Source organism: Etheostoma cragini, chromosome 9 (genome assembly GCF_013103735.1).
Source record: "Etheostoma cragini isolate CJK2018 chromosome 9, CSU_Ecrag_1.0, whole genome shotgun sequence".
Classification (NCBI taxonomy): domain Eukaryota; kingdom Metazoa; phylum Chordata; class Actinopteri; order Perciformes; family Percidae; genus Etheostoma; species Etheostoma cragini.
The window spans coordinates 21,396,375-21,410,450 of record NC_048415.1 but is presented as its reverse complement, the minus strand read 5'-3'; the positions used below and the strand labels follow the sequence as shown (position 1 = coordinate 21,410,450).

Sequence of the window (14,076 nt, the reverse complement as noted above, 5' to 3'; positions counted from 1 at the left end):
TTTCTGTGATAGATATCTGTTATGGTTTACCACCTTAAAACCTTCTGAATACCTTTTTGTGTCCTCCCTATGGTATGTGGTGCCGATGGCCTTAAGGACCCAGCGTATAGAACTGACAAGCTCTGAACTATCAAGTTCAACTGTAGTCGGCTTTATAAGTACGGATGACCAGTGTGAAGTGTCTTGCATAGGGAACGTCATTGTTTTCCACAAGAGAGGTCAGAGTTGAACAAAAACAAATCATTACGCGGGGGTGCTCTCTCCTTCCATAGCAAGCAAGCTTACATAAACAAATGACGTTCATAGAGATAACAGAACTATTCCAACTCTGGCATTGGCTGCAAACACAAGTCAAGAGTTAATCTTCTGGGAGGCTGTCTGGTCCTGGTAAAATAGTGAGCAAAAGGCAAGACCTGACAGACATCCGGCAGAGTATTGTTCCCTAAAGACATCAAGGCTTTATTTGAAAAGGTACATTGAGTTTTTAACTTGATATCAATGAGTGCCATTACACAAGAGTCAATTAAAGTTATCCACATAAAACATCATCTTTGAGTCAAGTTTACAAGACAACATGACACACCACTGTCTTTTGCTGGCCTCTGTTTAGTGTGCGGTACTGAGAACTCACTGCAGTCTTAACACAACAAGTCACAGAGGCCAGATAACACTGGAGCAATAGGGTGGGAGTGGAGGGTGGCAGCGAGGACATCCTCTGGCCATCATCCCCTCTGAAATTAAAGACCTCTCTCATGACCTGTCATCATCCATTATGCGAAATGAAAACTCAAAGGTGTTCTTTCCAAGAATAGCACCCATTGTGCTGGAGTTTTGGACGTACCCCAGGCTCGCCTCTTGAGTTTGCCCGTACACAAGGGTCTTTGTATTGTGTGTTAAGACATCATTATAAAGATTGCTAAAAATAAACTGGTTGGAGTCATTAGGTTCATCCTTTAGGACCCTGTCAGCTTACAGAATCACTGCTCTCTTTCAGCATTTTCCTGTTTCAGGTTTCTGTATCACATTCCTCAGATAATTGCTTATCAACACAGGACAATATCAGTAATCTGCCGATGCTCTGGCCTGGGACAGGCACTTTTCAAATAATTAAAATTCATGTTGTATAATGTACATCACTTAGATGATGGTCAACATTCATTAAAATTACATTATTTATTTAATTTGCAGTAACTCCTCTTTACAAATCAACTGAAATCCCACAGGATGCTTCTGAAGATAGTAAGTCATTTTACAAGTTTCATACTTTATTATTCTCACTGTCTTACTCCTCTGCCTACAGTATATGTGTAAATTATATAGAGACCCAAAAATGTTAAATAAATATCAACATGAAATGAATAGCTATGGTAAACTTAATGATGATGAACCAATACAATGTAAAATTAGTTTTCGTATAATGTTATTAAGTATTATTCACCAAATGTTTGGCTCATTTACACAGTTTATTGATCCATTATTTATTTGACAATTTGGGGCTCCATACATTTTTGTTTAGGTTTTTAAATATTTCCAATTTGTCATCCCAACATGAACCGTGTGCTGCTCTTTTTCCCAGATACACTGTACGTGCTGGACACTCCAACAGTGGTGGGAATCGCCTTTGCAGCCTTTGTGATTGGGGCTCTGTTGACCGGAGCCCTGTGGTTTATCTACTCACACACAGGTAGGTCCTTTACCTGCTGCTCCACAGCCCCGTCTCACCTCTCTACATTAATGAAAAGATAAGATGCAAAGGAATGTCCGAGTGTCTGAGTGCCAGAAATGTGCCACTGGGAATGCCAAACATCCTACTGCTAACAGAGGCCTGTTCACAATAACAGATTGACTCCTCTACTGTAAATATATCCTGTTGGTCAGCAGCGAGGGCTCTTCTCTTTCCTGCCTTTGAATGTTTTTGGAGCTGTGGGGTGGTCAGCGAATATTCTCAGTACAATGGCTGGAGACAAGTTGGAAATTCCCCTTGTTGGGTTAAGCGGCCCTCACAGGAAAAGACACACAATCTCTCCATTAGATGCCAAGACCTTCCCCATGATCCCCAGCCTGCTGACCCCAGCTGACCCCTGGAAGGAAGTGTGCTCCGAGTAGCCCTCTGAGTTTACCGTTGCATAGAGCTGTCCTGTTCTCATTGACTGACTGCTTTACTGGTGATCCGCCGTGCCTGTTGCCTCTGGCTAATATGTTTGCAACTTTCATAAATGTTGTCAAGGTGTTTGAATTTAGAAGTTGGGGCTTTCAGAAAATAGAACAATGTCAGTTTTCAGTTTGGAAGAAGCTCACAGTTGGACAGTTGTTCATGGCTGGATTAGGAAATTTTGTTTTGAATGTAGCAAAGATCCGGACACTTGTCAGAACTGATATGAACTGTTGCAGTCATGCTTAGTGAAATCCATAAGTATTTCCTTAACAGGGTTAATGTAGCAGAAAAGATCATCTGTCAGACTTTAAAGCCCTTATCTTTATCAAAAATATTGTTTTTGGCTCCTTTTTAAAAGGCCACTTTATTTCTGTTTTATTGGTTTCCTAGAGTAACAAAGAAACACGTGCCTTATTGACTGGTTTTCCAAAGATGTTAGAAGTTAACATATATAGAGAAACAGGTGCAAGGATAGTAGTAGTACTTTTACAACATGTTCCTGTTAATGTTATTAATATGGGCCTTAGCTGGGCGTGTTAAGTTGTCTTGGCTGAAATTTCCTTACATGGCAATATTGGCAGTTCCATACAAACCCGAGAATGTAGATCCCCAAAACAAGCACCAAAAATATCAGTTAAGATCTTATTTTAAACGAGTGTGCAGAGGGATGAGACATGAAAACAGAGTTGGGTCTATCCCCTCAGGGTCTGAGAACAATCTTCCTGGCCTCTTGAGAAAGAAACTTTTTTTAAGTTACGTATGCTAATTGCCATTATATTTGAGGTATTGTAAGCATTACAGTTTAATTCCATATAAGGCAATTAGAAGTATAAAAATGACCCATAATATATATGATTTGACATTTTGCTCATTATCTTGGCATGCACAGTAGGTCTGCAGTCTGCCAGGGTTGCAGTCATGTCTGCCAAGAGATCTGCTCTTCACCTCTGCTCAAATTGTGAAATAACATACAAATGAAAAGTTCTAATCAATTATGATAACTCATAATTTTCATATAGGGAGAAATTGCATAAATTATCTGCTCTGAATGCAAACATATGCTGAAAGATCAGAAAATAATGTTGCACAATACACGTTACACATTACACAATAATAGGCTATCTTGACAGACCATTCACACATTCTATAGCAATGCTTACCGTGCGTTCACACCGCCACCGACTTGAGCTTCTAAAGTCACTAGCAGTCATGCATTTTCAAAGGAATTCTCTCAGCTGCAAGAAGCGGAAAATCTGTCTGCGTCGTGTTTTGGGCGTTTTGAGCTTGTTGAGCATTAATCAGAAAGTTAACATTTTTCAACTTTATGATAATGAGCTATGATGCAGTTCAGCGGCCAGCAGCGGCTAACACCAGCAACCAATCGGGATATAGACGTCCTTTGCGCTGGCTAATTCCAGAGGAACATAAACTTTCATTCCTATCAAAACATATATTCTGAGGACAAGCTCATAATTGCTGTTGCTGGGTTACCTATCGTTTATTATATAACGAGCGAGCTAACTGCTAACTGACACAGCTGCGAACAATTAACAATACAAATTCTTTCTTTATATATGTAATTTATAGAAGGCTTTTTAGTGTCAGTATGTTGGCTGTGCAGTGGCTGTGTGTGCTTCCCCCATGATCAAACATAGAACGCCGCCCCGTCACAGCGGCCAAAGTGTTAAAAAGCTTCCCCGTACTTTTTGACAAGCGTCCTTGGCAGGACGGCCAGAGCTTCTTTGCAGCTCAAGTCGGCGGCGGTGTGAACGCACGGTTATGACTAATGTCAGTTGGTCGTTCCTCTACTTTGGTTCAAACTGAAATATCTTGACTATTGGGTGGTTTGAGTTTCAATTTTGTCCCAGCATTCATGGTACCCAAAAAATGGGTTTTAAAAACTCTTCTGCCCTTTCCCTGAGCACCACCATGAGGTGGAGTTTTTTAGTTTTGATTGAAATTCCTTGAGAGCTGTTAGACGGATTGCCATGCGTTTGGTGCATACATTCATGTTCCACATATGTCACTTTTAATTTAGTGCCATCATTACATCAAAATGGTAATTTATTCAACGCAAAACTTATGATAATACCTTCAGCTACACTTAGTGTTTAGTGCTAAACAGCAAATGTTAGCATGCTAAAAGGCTAAACTAAGATGGTAAACATGGAAAAAATATTATTCTTGTTAAATATAACCATTTTAGCATTGTCAATGTGAGGGTGTTAACATGCTAAAATTAGTTCAGCATGTTAACATGCTGAAATTCTGCCCCCTTAATGCTTAAGGGGGCAGAATTTCAGCACAACCCCGCGGTCAACCAGACTCGGACGCCTGGGGCAATATGGTCTGATTTTCCTGATGGAACAAAAAACTTTCTGTTGCTGCCCTTAGCATTGTTATCACCCAGCAGTGGAGTTTGTGCTTGCTGGGTTCGGATTGCTGTACATTAATAATAGTAGCAGGCTGCTGGGTTTGAACATTATTGGAAGCATTTGGGATAGTGTAAGTACACAACTGAAGAAAATATATAACATAGGTATAGTCAAATTTTGATATTTTAATGCAGACATGTTACATATTGTACCTTTAAGACGAAGGCAAAGCGTCGGACATCTTTTGCAACTAGGCTACATGATGAGTTTTCATTCACACTATGTTTTTGTAATATAAAAGCAGCCTTTATCTCCCCTATCTAGAAAGATAATATTGGACTTGGGAATTCATGTTTCCTGAGACGGATGAGGTGAATCCAAGTCCCTTTGTTTTGTAGAGCTCTTGGTCCTGTGAGGGAAAGACCGCTGGCAGCTCTGCTCTGGTAAACATTAGCAGAACTAAGGGGGCCCCCAAAGAGGGATTCAAGATGGCCTATGGACACATATGCCTGTCATGTATGCAAGCACTCGTGCATACACACACACAACTTTAAGTACATACCAAACTGTCGATTGTAAGCCCTTTGCTTGAAGAGAGAACATTTTATTGTGTACTCTCTCCATTATTAGGGAGGATTAAAGCTACGAAGCAAATAAGGAAAAGACTGCAGCAATAATTGTGCCATATACTCAAATTAAACAAAGATTTGGCTTAATTTCAAAAGCTTTTCATTGTATGTCAGAGACATTTTTTGTAAACAAATGGGTGCACTTTTATTTGCCCATTCATTTGAAGTGTTGGGATTCAGAGAGTCTATGCAATGAAATGCTTATTTAGACATTGAACAATAAACCAGTCAGTCAGTGGTTTAATTTCCAGTCAAAAGGTCCTGTCTTGTATTTGTTGTGCTTTAAAGCCAGGCTAATTGAATCCAGATAACTAAAGAAAGGAATTCCATGAACATGAATCCGTCTATTCTCTTTTTGTTCAAAATGTCATCTGCCAGATAGGATGCGACTGGTTGTTTCTGGGCTCTCTGAGGTGAAATTTCCTAAGTCCCAGCAGTTGAAAACACTTTGTGAATCTGTGGCAGATTATACTTAAAGATGGTAAAGGTTAGCACAGATGGAGTCCAGAGTTAGTCTTGCCTTACTTCGCACATTGCCAAGTTCTTTGTATTTAAAACTAGATTTGTTTTACTTGAGAGTACAAATGTGTGAATCTACACACGAGGCTCTGCAAAAAACATTGTGATAAAGAACCCTTTTTTAACTTTAAAGTGTAAGGTTTATGTCAAGTAGTGACAGTCATAGTAAACAGTAGTAGATTAATAAGTACTTTCTTTTCTTTAAAAATGTAAGAGCACAGAGGAACAATGGAGGTTCCAGCATCTCAGAGGAGTGCAATTTCTAGCTTTAACCAAACCGATTTGTCACGTTCCTGTCTACCTCTGCCTTTCTGTAATACATATCATTTTTTTCTCCCTTTTTTCCCTTTGGTCCAATCCCCTCCCCTCCTCTACACTCCATCTCCTGCTCTCTCTTTCTGTCTAGGTGAGACAGCTGTCACACAGCAGGTCCAGAAGTCCCAGCCGGCCTCAGAAAACAGCAGCGCGGCCCACAGTATCGGTAGCACACAAAGCACGCCCTGCTCCAGCAGCAGCACGGCGTAGCCCAGGGCGCAACCCAGCGGGACACCAAGCCCTGCCATGGCCCCGGACGGACCCGATGGTTCACAGGGACCGGTTTGTTCATCTCCTTCCATGAAAGGAATTAATGTTGTTGATGTGATAGGAAGGGGAAAAAAGTATGATTTCAAAAAAGAACAACACAGTAACACTTTTGGTCCTTGTGTAAATTCCTTTTGTACCACTTCAAGTGCGTCCAGGCAAATATACTATCCTGGTGTTACTGGTCTGAATAGTAGTGAGACCCAGCTTGGCGGCATCACCTAATTTTTATTTCAAAAAACTAATGTGAGTTTTCTCAATCCAAATGCTGCTTTTTTGTGACAACAACCCAGTAGTTTGCTTTGACCTTACATGGGGATATTTAGGCTGTTTGTAACAAAAAGGTGTGCTCCAACTGCAAGAAAAGCAACCAGGCTGCAGGCAAGTCAGTATTAGTAAGTGGGATGTTAATGGCTGGACTGTAACATGTTGCCTTACAACGTGCAACCCTGAAGGTGGCAAAGGAGTAAAGCAACTATTATAAACATGCGAACAAAAGTGCAGTATGAACGGAAGTTGCCATCTTGACACAGAGAGACACAATGGCAGTGTAGGTTATGAATGTAGACAGAAAAGTAAATGCCAGAAAATGTGAAAGAAAATGTGAAACACATGTTTGATAAAATGCCCCGTTTTATAATGTACTCGTTCTTCCCTCATAATGGAATTATAAACACAGGTTTGTAAAACCAGTGCGTTCTGTAGTTATAGTAATTCATTTGACTAGATGGAGGTTCGAGTCTCAATTTTATTGATGTTATCCAAATTCCCAGGGGCATTATGGGTTCCCTTTACCAGTCATTGTTAATGGAATAGTTCAATATTTTGGGAAATGTTTTTTTTTGCACATAATGCAAACATTAGATGAGAAGACTGATACCTCTCTCAGTACTGAGCTTGATGCAGGAGGCAAATAGCCTAGCTTAGCACAAAGACTGCTGTTAAAAAAAAGTTGCTACGGTTGCAGAAAGAAATACCTACTATTGTGAGCTAACTCTTTCTCCCTGCTTCTAGTTTTTCTGCTAAGCTAGGCTAATTGCCTCCTACAGTACCCCCAGCTCCATACTCAAGGTACAGACATCAGAGTGGCTTCAATGTTCCTTTTTCACTCTGAAAAATTAAGTGAATAAGCATATTTACCAAAATGTCAAATTATTCTTTTAAGACCTGTACATGTTTGTGAATATTGTAAATACTCCAAAATGTTTTGAGGCAGGCAGTGTGCAAATGATGTTCTTGTACTTCTGGATTAGACATGATTTATCAGTGTGAGATGCAAGTTCATGTAATAAGAATCACAGAAAGACAGGATAAACTTAGAGTATGATCTAAAGACATCAATTCAAAATCATGGCTTAGTATAACTGATGTAGCTTGGGTCCTACCGTTTACTCCTTTTCACTAGGGCTGCTTCTTTTTAATAATGATTAAAAAAATAATTTTATAATAAATTTTCCTTCATTAATAGCGTAACCAGCAATTATTGTTCTGCCAATTCACTCATTGATTATCAATTAAATGTTCCTTAACAAACTCAGCTAATTGCCCTCTTATCAGGCAGAGCCAGAGGAGGAGTAGATTTTGTTATAATATAAAGCCAACAGTGTCCAGTTTATGGATTTATTTTGTGTGTGTTATTCTTGACTGTAGCTAATTGGAATGGCCATATATTTTCCTTTTTTCATTTTTTTTTAACTGCAACACCACAACTATACCCCACCGTCTCAGAATAGTATGAATGTTTGCTGTAGTGCCCTCGTTTAACGTGTATGTGTTTTTTTTATCAGTGTGTGGGAATAACTGGGCCCTTTGAATCAGTGAAGGGAACTTTCCCTTTACCGATTTACCATAACAAGGAAAATAGAATGTATGTTATTATTTTTTTTCTCTTCTTATGTAAACATGTGTAAAGCTTTCTACAGAGGGAACAGAGTCTAAATATATATTTGTGTATAAAATTATATTTTGGAATATATTTACCAAGAGAAATTTATTGTCTTTTACGTATGTGTGTAATTACTGTGAATTGTGTATGTGCTCATACATAACACGCCTTTGAGGGGGTATTTTTCAGTTTCATTCTTAAAAGCTTCATGACATGTTTTATGACACTTTCACTGATGAAAAGGCATTATTCATGTTGATAATACAAAATGTTTTTTCTTTTTTTACTTAAACACCTTACATTTGAAAAGGTACAGTCGTCAATGTTAAGAGACTTTGACACTGTACTGACATCATGTTCATTTACATTTGAAATGTTCAATTGTTGTGAATGTGTCATAAAACGTGATGAGTTTGTAATGAATATGATATATACATGCTTTTCAAACCTTATTATAGTTTGTCATCATCTGATTACTATTTTGTATCGATAATGTATTTACTAAAAAATATGTTTCATATGAAGAAAAGAAAGAATCTTCAAAATGAAATCTTCTTCAATACAAACATTACAACATTCAAGAAAAGCTGTAGCAATAAATATTAAACTAGATTTTAACATGGTTTTAGTAAATGATGGAGGACATACCACACAAACTCAATGTCCCTCCTCAGTTGTTGCATTGTCACAACAAAATCCGCTCCACAGACTTGTTTCGGCCCTTCTGCTGTTACAAGAATGACACAAATCCCCTTTAAATAATCAAAACAAATTAAACCAAGGCTAAAGACGGCCACAGTTAAACCAAAATGAAATGTACAGTATATTAGGTGTGTATGTATTATGTTAGAATGCCGGGCGGAGAAAATCCAGCAATCCGTTTTTTTGTTCCTGGAAAGTTTTTAATAACACTTGAGAAATATATATAATAAAGTGTATTTTCATATACTTTAAGTAATAGAACCACTTGGTTTCAGTGCCACAATAGAACTTGTTTTTTCATCAGGCCTGTTGTCAAATGTGTCAATGTCAAAGCCTAGTTGGACAGTAAATATACAACAGTGATATGTAGTGCACTGTTGTTGCTAACAAGCAGTATTATTGCACGTGTACACTGTATTCCACTGTGTGCAGGATAGTGAAAGATCCATGTTTTTGCAGCGTGGAAATGTGCCGCAGCCTATAATAAGTGGCCATTGTGGGATTAAAGCTTTTTAGTTTTGAGATTTCTCTTATCGACTGCGGCAAATCTTTTTCCCATGTGTAATTATCTCCTCCACCCCCCTCGTGTCACGCTGTTAAGTGGATGAGCCTCAAGTTATGTTCTGGATCTAATCTTCATATTTGAGATAATTTGGGAATATTTCACTCAACCTAACCATGAAATTCACGAGAGTTGCTGTTCAAATATCCAACATTATTCCTTGCCTTTTGTTCCAGTGCATGCTGGGAAATAGCTCCACCCCTCCTGCCACTCATGACAGCGTCATATACAGATAATATGCTATCAAAAACAAATTATGATGCTGAATCAGATAAAATGAGTAACATTGTTATAGTACTAAAACATACTTTCACTGTATGAATTAAAGGTAATGCTGAACAGCTGTAATTGCAGCCCAAATCCATAGCATTAGTTATTGATTGTATTTTTTTTAACCATTTGACTACCTCATATTTGTGTAAGAATGTGTGATTTGTGTTCTACGTGTGTGATGTTGTGCGTGGTTGTGAGTGTTTTCTGTGCCTAAATTTGAACCCAAGAAAAGTTAAAATGCTTATAGACTATTCTGCAGTTGGATGATTTGGGGCCGCTGCATGGTTTTATTGCAGTTTCGCATTTATTTGTCAATCTCAATGCAAAAAATGAAGAGTTAAGCTTTCCCGTGTTGACCTTTCCCATGATGCCAAGATGCCTTTTTGGGTGTTGTAAATGTGTAAAACTTTGGTAAGCCATTATTTTTTCCTTTGGTTTTTGAAACTTTCTATATGCTGTAAATATGCATGATATCTGTATACCCATTATGTCAAATAAAGAATTCTATAATAATGTAAAAAAGTGTTGTTTGATGATTTCTCTACCATTTGAGGGCCAAACGTGTGAGGATACAGTGTGGAGACTTGGTTTAGAACAATGAGCTGTAATAATGATGTGTTAGGCTTGGCTCTGTTGCGGTGAAGTCATTACTCGTCTCTGGTGAGCTCATAACATGATACAGACCGTGTGGACTGATGGGGGGAGGCCGCTGAGATGAGTGCAATTCTTGAGTCCTTACCTCCTCTCCACTACAGCATTCGCTTTGTTTTTGATTAGAGCTTGGAGAGGGCCGTAAGCAGCGTGCCCGGGGGCATTCCAGGATTTTTTTTAAAGTGGGGTGTCAAAAGGGGGAGGTGCCAATAATCAATCAAGGGGAGGACTATATTTTCCTACATTTCTTTAGAAATAAAGGAAATATTGGATAGGATAAAACATAATATAATTCTGATAAATAAAACATTCATCATTATTATTGCATTATATCTTGTTTTAATTTTAAACCAAATCTGTATACAAATACAAATTCAAGACACATTTTATATAGGCTTTGTCTGCCTCTTTAAAAAAAAAAAAACTATTCCAGTGCTAGTTCAATGGTATCAAAATGGAAATAGTCATCATGTGTGTCATGTGACATGTGACAAGGGCTGGTAAAACTGACAGAACAGGCAGCCAAGTGACAAAGCTCTGATCCAATGGAATTCACAATTGTCAAATTGACAACACTCTAGCCCAATGGATTTGAGGGTGGGGGGGAGAAGCACTAGGTGGGGGCGAAATATATTTCAGTGCCCCCCTTCTAGCCTCGCCACTGAGCATACCTGTGGGGTAAGCGTGATTACGTACAAGAGAGAGAGGCCAAGGGTGAATGGCAAAGCAGCCTCTGCTTATGCCTGCTCAGGTTTGGCTTGACTGGTCCACATGACCCCTGTAAGGCCTCTGTGATGTCACGTCTATCTCTTTTCCCACACTGAAGCATCCCCATGCTGCAACGCTCTTGTCCAAGTGATGACTAATATTGAATTTTCAAACTAGTCTCATCGAGCCATAATGTGATGTCATTATTTTTATTTCCAGCTTTTCCCTTTGGGTACCTGGAACACTTTGTTGTTTGGCGTTTACACTCTGCAGCTAATCCATTCAGTCACTGATTGCATGTGCTCCAGACAATAGTGCATCGTAAATACAGGATCAAATTAAAAAGAGCTTTTGGTTATTGTCTTTTAGCTGACAGGATGCCAAACACTCACACTGGGGATGCTGGACTAATTTAGACCAGACCTTTGCTCCTAAACATGATTACTTGAATTAAATTAAGTTAATACAAGTTAAGTGAGACGTTTTGGAACTTTCTGGCTCGGTTACAACATCAGAGGGGGATGAGAACAGATTAACATGCGTGTGTATATCTACCCTCACAGTACCTCTTCCTGTCCCGTGGCACATAACTGTAATGAGGTTGGAACAATAACAGCACGTCCTGTGATGAACTGGGGCCAAAGAGACATACTCTAAAGACTCTAACTCTTGCTTCACAGAATTACACACACACACACACACACACACACACACACACACACATATATACACACACACACACACACACAATATTAAAATGTAATGACACAAACCTATCCCAGAATGACTAGAAATGAAATACTATAAAACAAATCATATGGCAGATACACACCCTAAACAAAGTCCCAATGTCATCAATGAAAATACTGTTGTAATGTGACCTCAACTGCGTTAAGATTGAACAAACTACAGTAATGTTACATTGCTGTAATCTGTTAGCCTGAACAGAGGATTACGTCTACCATTTCCTGTTTCTTCATATGATAGAAATAGAAACGGTCAAAATATTCCTCCAAAATGAGAGATGGGAAGGAGAGGAGGTGGTTTCCTGCATACCATTTCCTGCCAAAGTTAGTGCAGTTCTGGTTATCTCACTTGTTCTGGATATGTGTTTTTCACTGTGGGATCATCTCCCAGTGGTGGGAGATGGGAAAAAAAACGGGATGACACAATCTGCCACGCACCAATCAGGATTTGGTAACAACTGAATCAACTTGTGATGATAGTTGTGGGGATGTTTGCTCATGTTGCCTGGTCAATATCAATAACACAAGAACAAACCACACCCACACAGTCCTGATGAAGCAGATTAGTTTTGACCGTTAAAACCTTAATATTCTGTATAATATCTGGTGACTTCAGATAGGTGCGACTATTAATATTACAGAACGCCTCAGTATGCCCCAGTTGGAGTTGGATGGATGGAACTATACTTGAGATAAAAAACCAAGTTCTCACAGGCTATGATACTTGTAAATGTGGGTTTTAATTTAAGATTACATTGTTAAGAATACTTATAGGACGAAGAGCACATTTGTAGTCAGTTTTTTAATGAATTTGGCAACTATGGTGCTGTGCTTTGTTCTCACTACAAGAACACAGCATCTTCAGTTTGCAAAATAAGTTTTCAGTGGCAGGATTTATCTATAGCAACAGTGGCAGAGGCTCATCGGTATTGTAGGTATATGTGTGCTGAAGTGACTGATTGAAGTGACTGACTTTGAGAAAATTGTCAATCTCTGAACCCTTCGTCTAACGGTCTAACAGCGATTTAGCCTCTGGGGGCAACGGCCAATATTTGCGCCAGGTCCCATTAGTAAATTGAAATAAGAGAATGGAGCTGGAAGTGAGAGACAACGTCTCTTTAAACAGATATCTGCATGTGAATGCAGATCAAAAAAACATAAAAAACTATATTGTCTGATGATGATAGAGGACAAGTTCTAAGATGGCATTTGGGCCTATGTGTTCTGCCTCTTTTGCTCTCCTGGGAGAGACTGTTTACCAGGATGCAAACCAGTCCAGCTCAAACGGGATTGGACAATACTAATCTGACTTCAAACAGAAACCAGAACTCCTACGATGCCCAAATCTTGTCCTGTTGCCAAAAGATTCTGTGTTCATATGCAAATATCTGCTTATTAAGTTTAGGAAGTTGTTATATGAAAATGAATGTACTTTACTTTGTAAATTTCAAATTGTTAATGTGTTTGCAAACAGTTGCAGATACACACCCTAAACAAAGTTCCAATGTCATCATAAATATAATATTGTAATGTACCCTCAACTGCTTAAAGCTTCAGTAGGTAACTTTTGTAAAAATGTTTTTTTTTTTACATATATGTTAAAACTCCCACTATGTCCTGACAGTAGAATATGAGACAGATAATCTGTGAAAAAATCAAGCTCCTGTGGCTCCTCCCATTGCTCCTACTGCCACTTGCAAAAATACACCGCTCCCAATCAGAAACAGCCAATCAGAGCCTTTCTCTGGTACGCGCTGCTCATACCCCTCCCCCGCACAGCGCGTGCCTTGTTCAAGATTGCCACTGTACTGCAGCTGTACTAATTGCGGAGAAACAACTTTTCAGGAAAACTGCCAATTTCTCGAGTGACACCTGCTCAGAAAACAAAGACGGTCAAACAGATGAAGACCAACGACGAAAAGCGAGCTTAAAAGAAAGAATCAAACCAAGCCCGAAATAAAACGAGGGTCAACATCGAAGCGGCTTTTCAATTCAATTTCAATTCAATTCAATTCAGTTCAATGCAAAAATTTCAGAGGTGGAGGGAGCTACGCCTCCTGAAAGGATTCAACATTCACATTTCTGCTTGACATGTAAGTATCCCTGCTTGATTTGTTTCATTTTTTTAAGAACTACACAACTAAGATATAGATGGTTACAGTACACTTTCAGTACACTGGTGATCTCAGTTTACTCTGTAGCTTGTTGCTAAGTCTAACAGTTAGCTAGCTTGTTAGCTTGTAGCACGGCGGGAATGTTGTAGCAGGTGAAGTTTAACTCTGCTAACTC

General features: G+C 39.0%; 1 protein-coding gene across 2 annotated transcripts in view; it reads left to right on the top strand.

Moving 5' to 3' along the window:
• The window catches only part of tgfbr3 (transforming growth factor, beta receptor III), a 78,488-nt gene extending 68,284 nt beyond the window's left edge, over positions 1-10,204 (top strand). Inside the window, exons 15-17 of one of the 2 annotated variants that reach the window (XM_034881507.1) lie at positions 1,189-1,239; positions 1,577-1,684; positions 6,085-10,204. In XM_034881507.1, coding sequence (XP_034737398.1) covers positions 1,189-1,239; positions 1,577-1,684; positions 6,085-6,203 — 278 coding nt within the window. In that variant the 3' untranslated portion in view covers positions 6,204-10,204. The remainder of the gene's footprint in view (positions 1-1,188; positions 1,240-1,576; positions 1,685-6,084) is intronic. The other variant, XM_034881508.1, reaches the window with a different exon arrangement.
• The last annotated feature ends 3,872 nt before the right edge of the window (positions 10,205-14,076 follow it).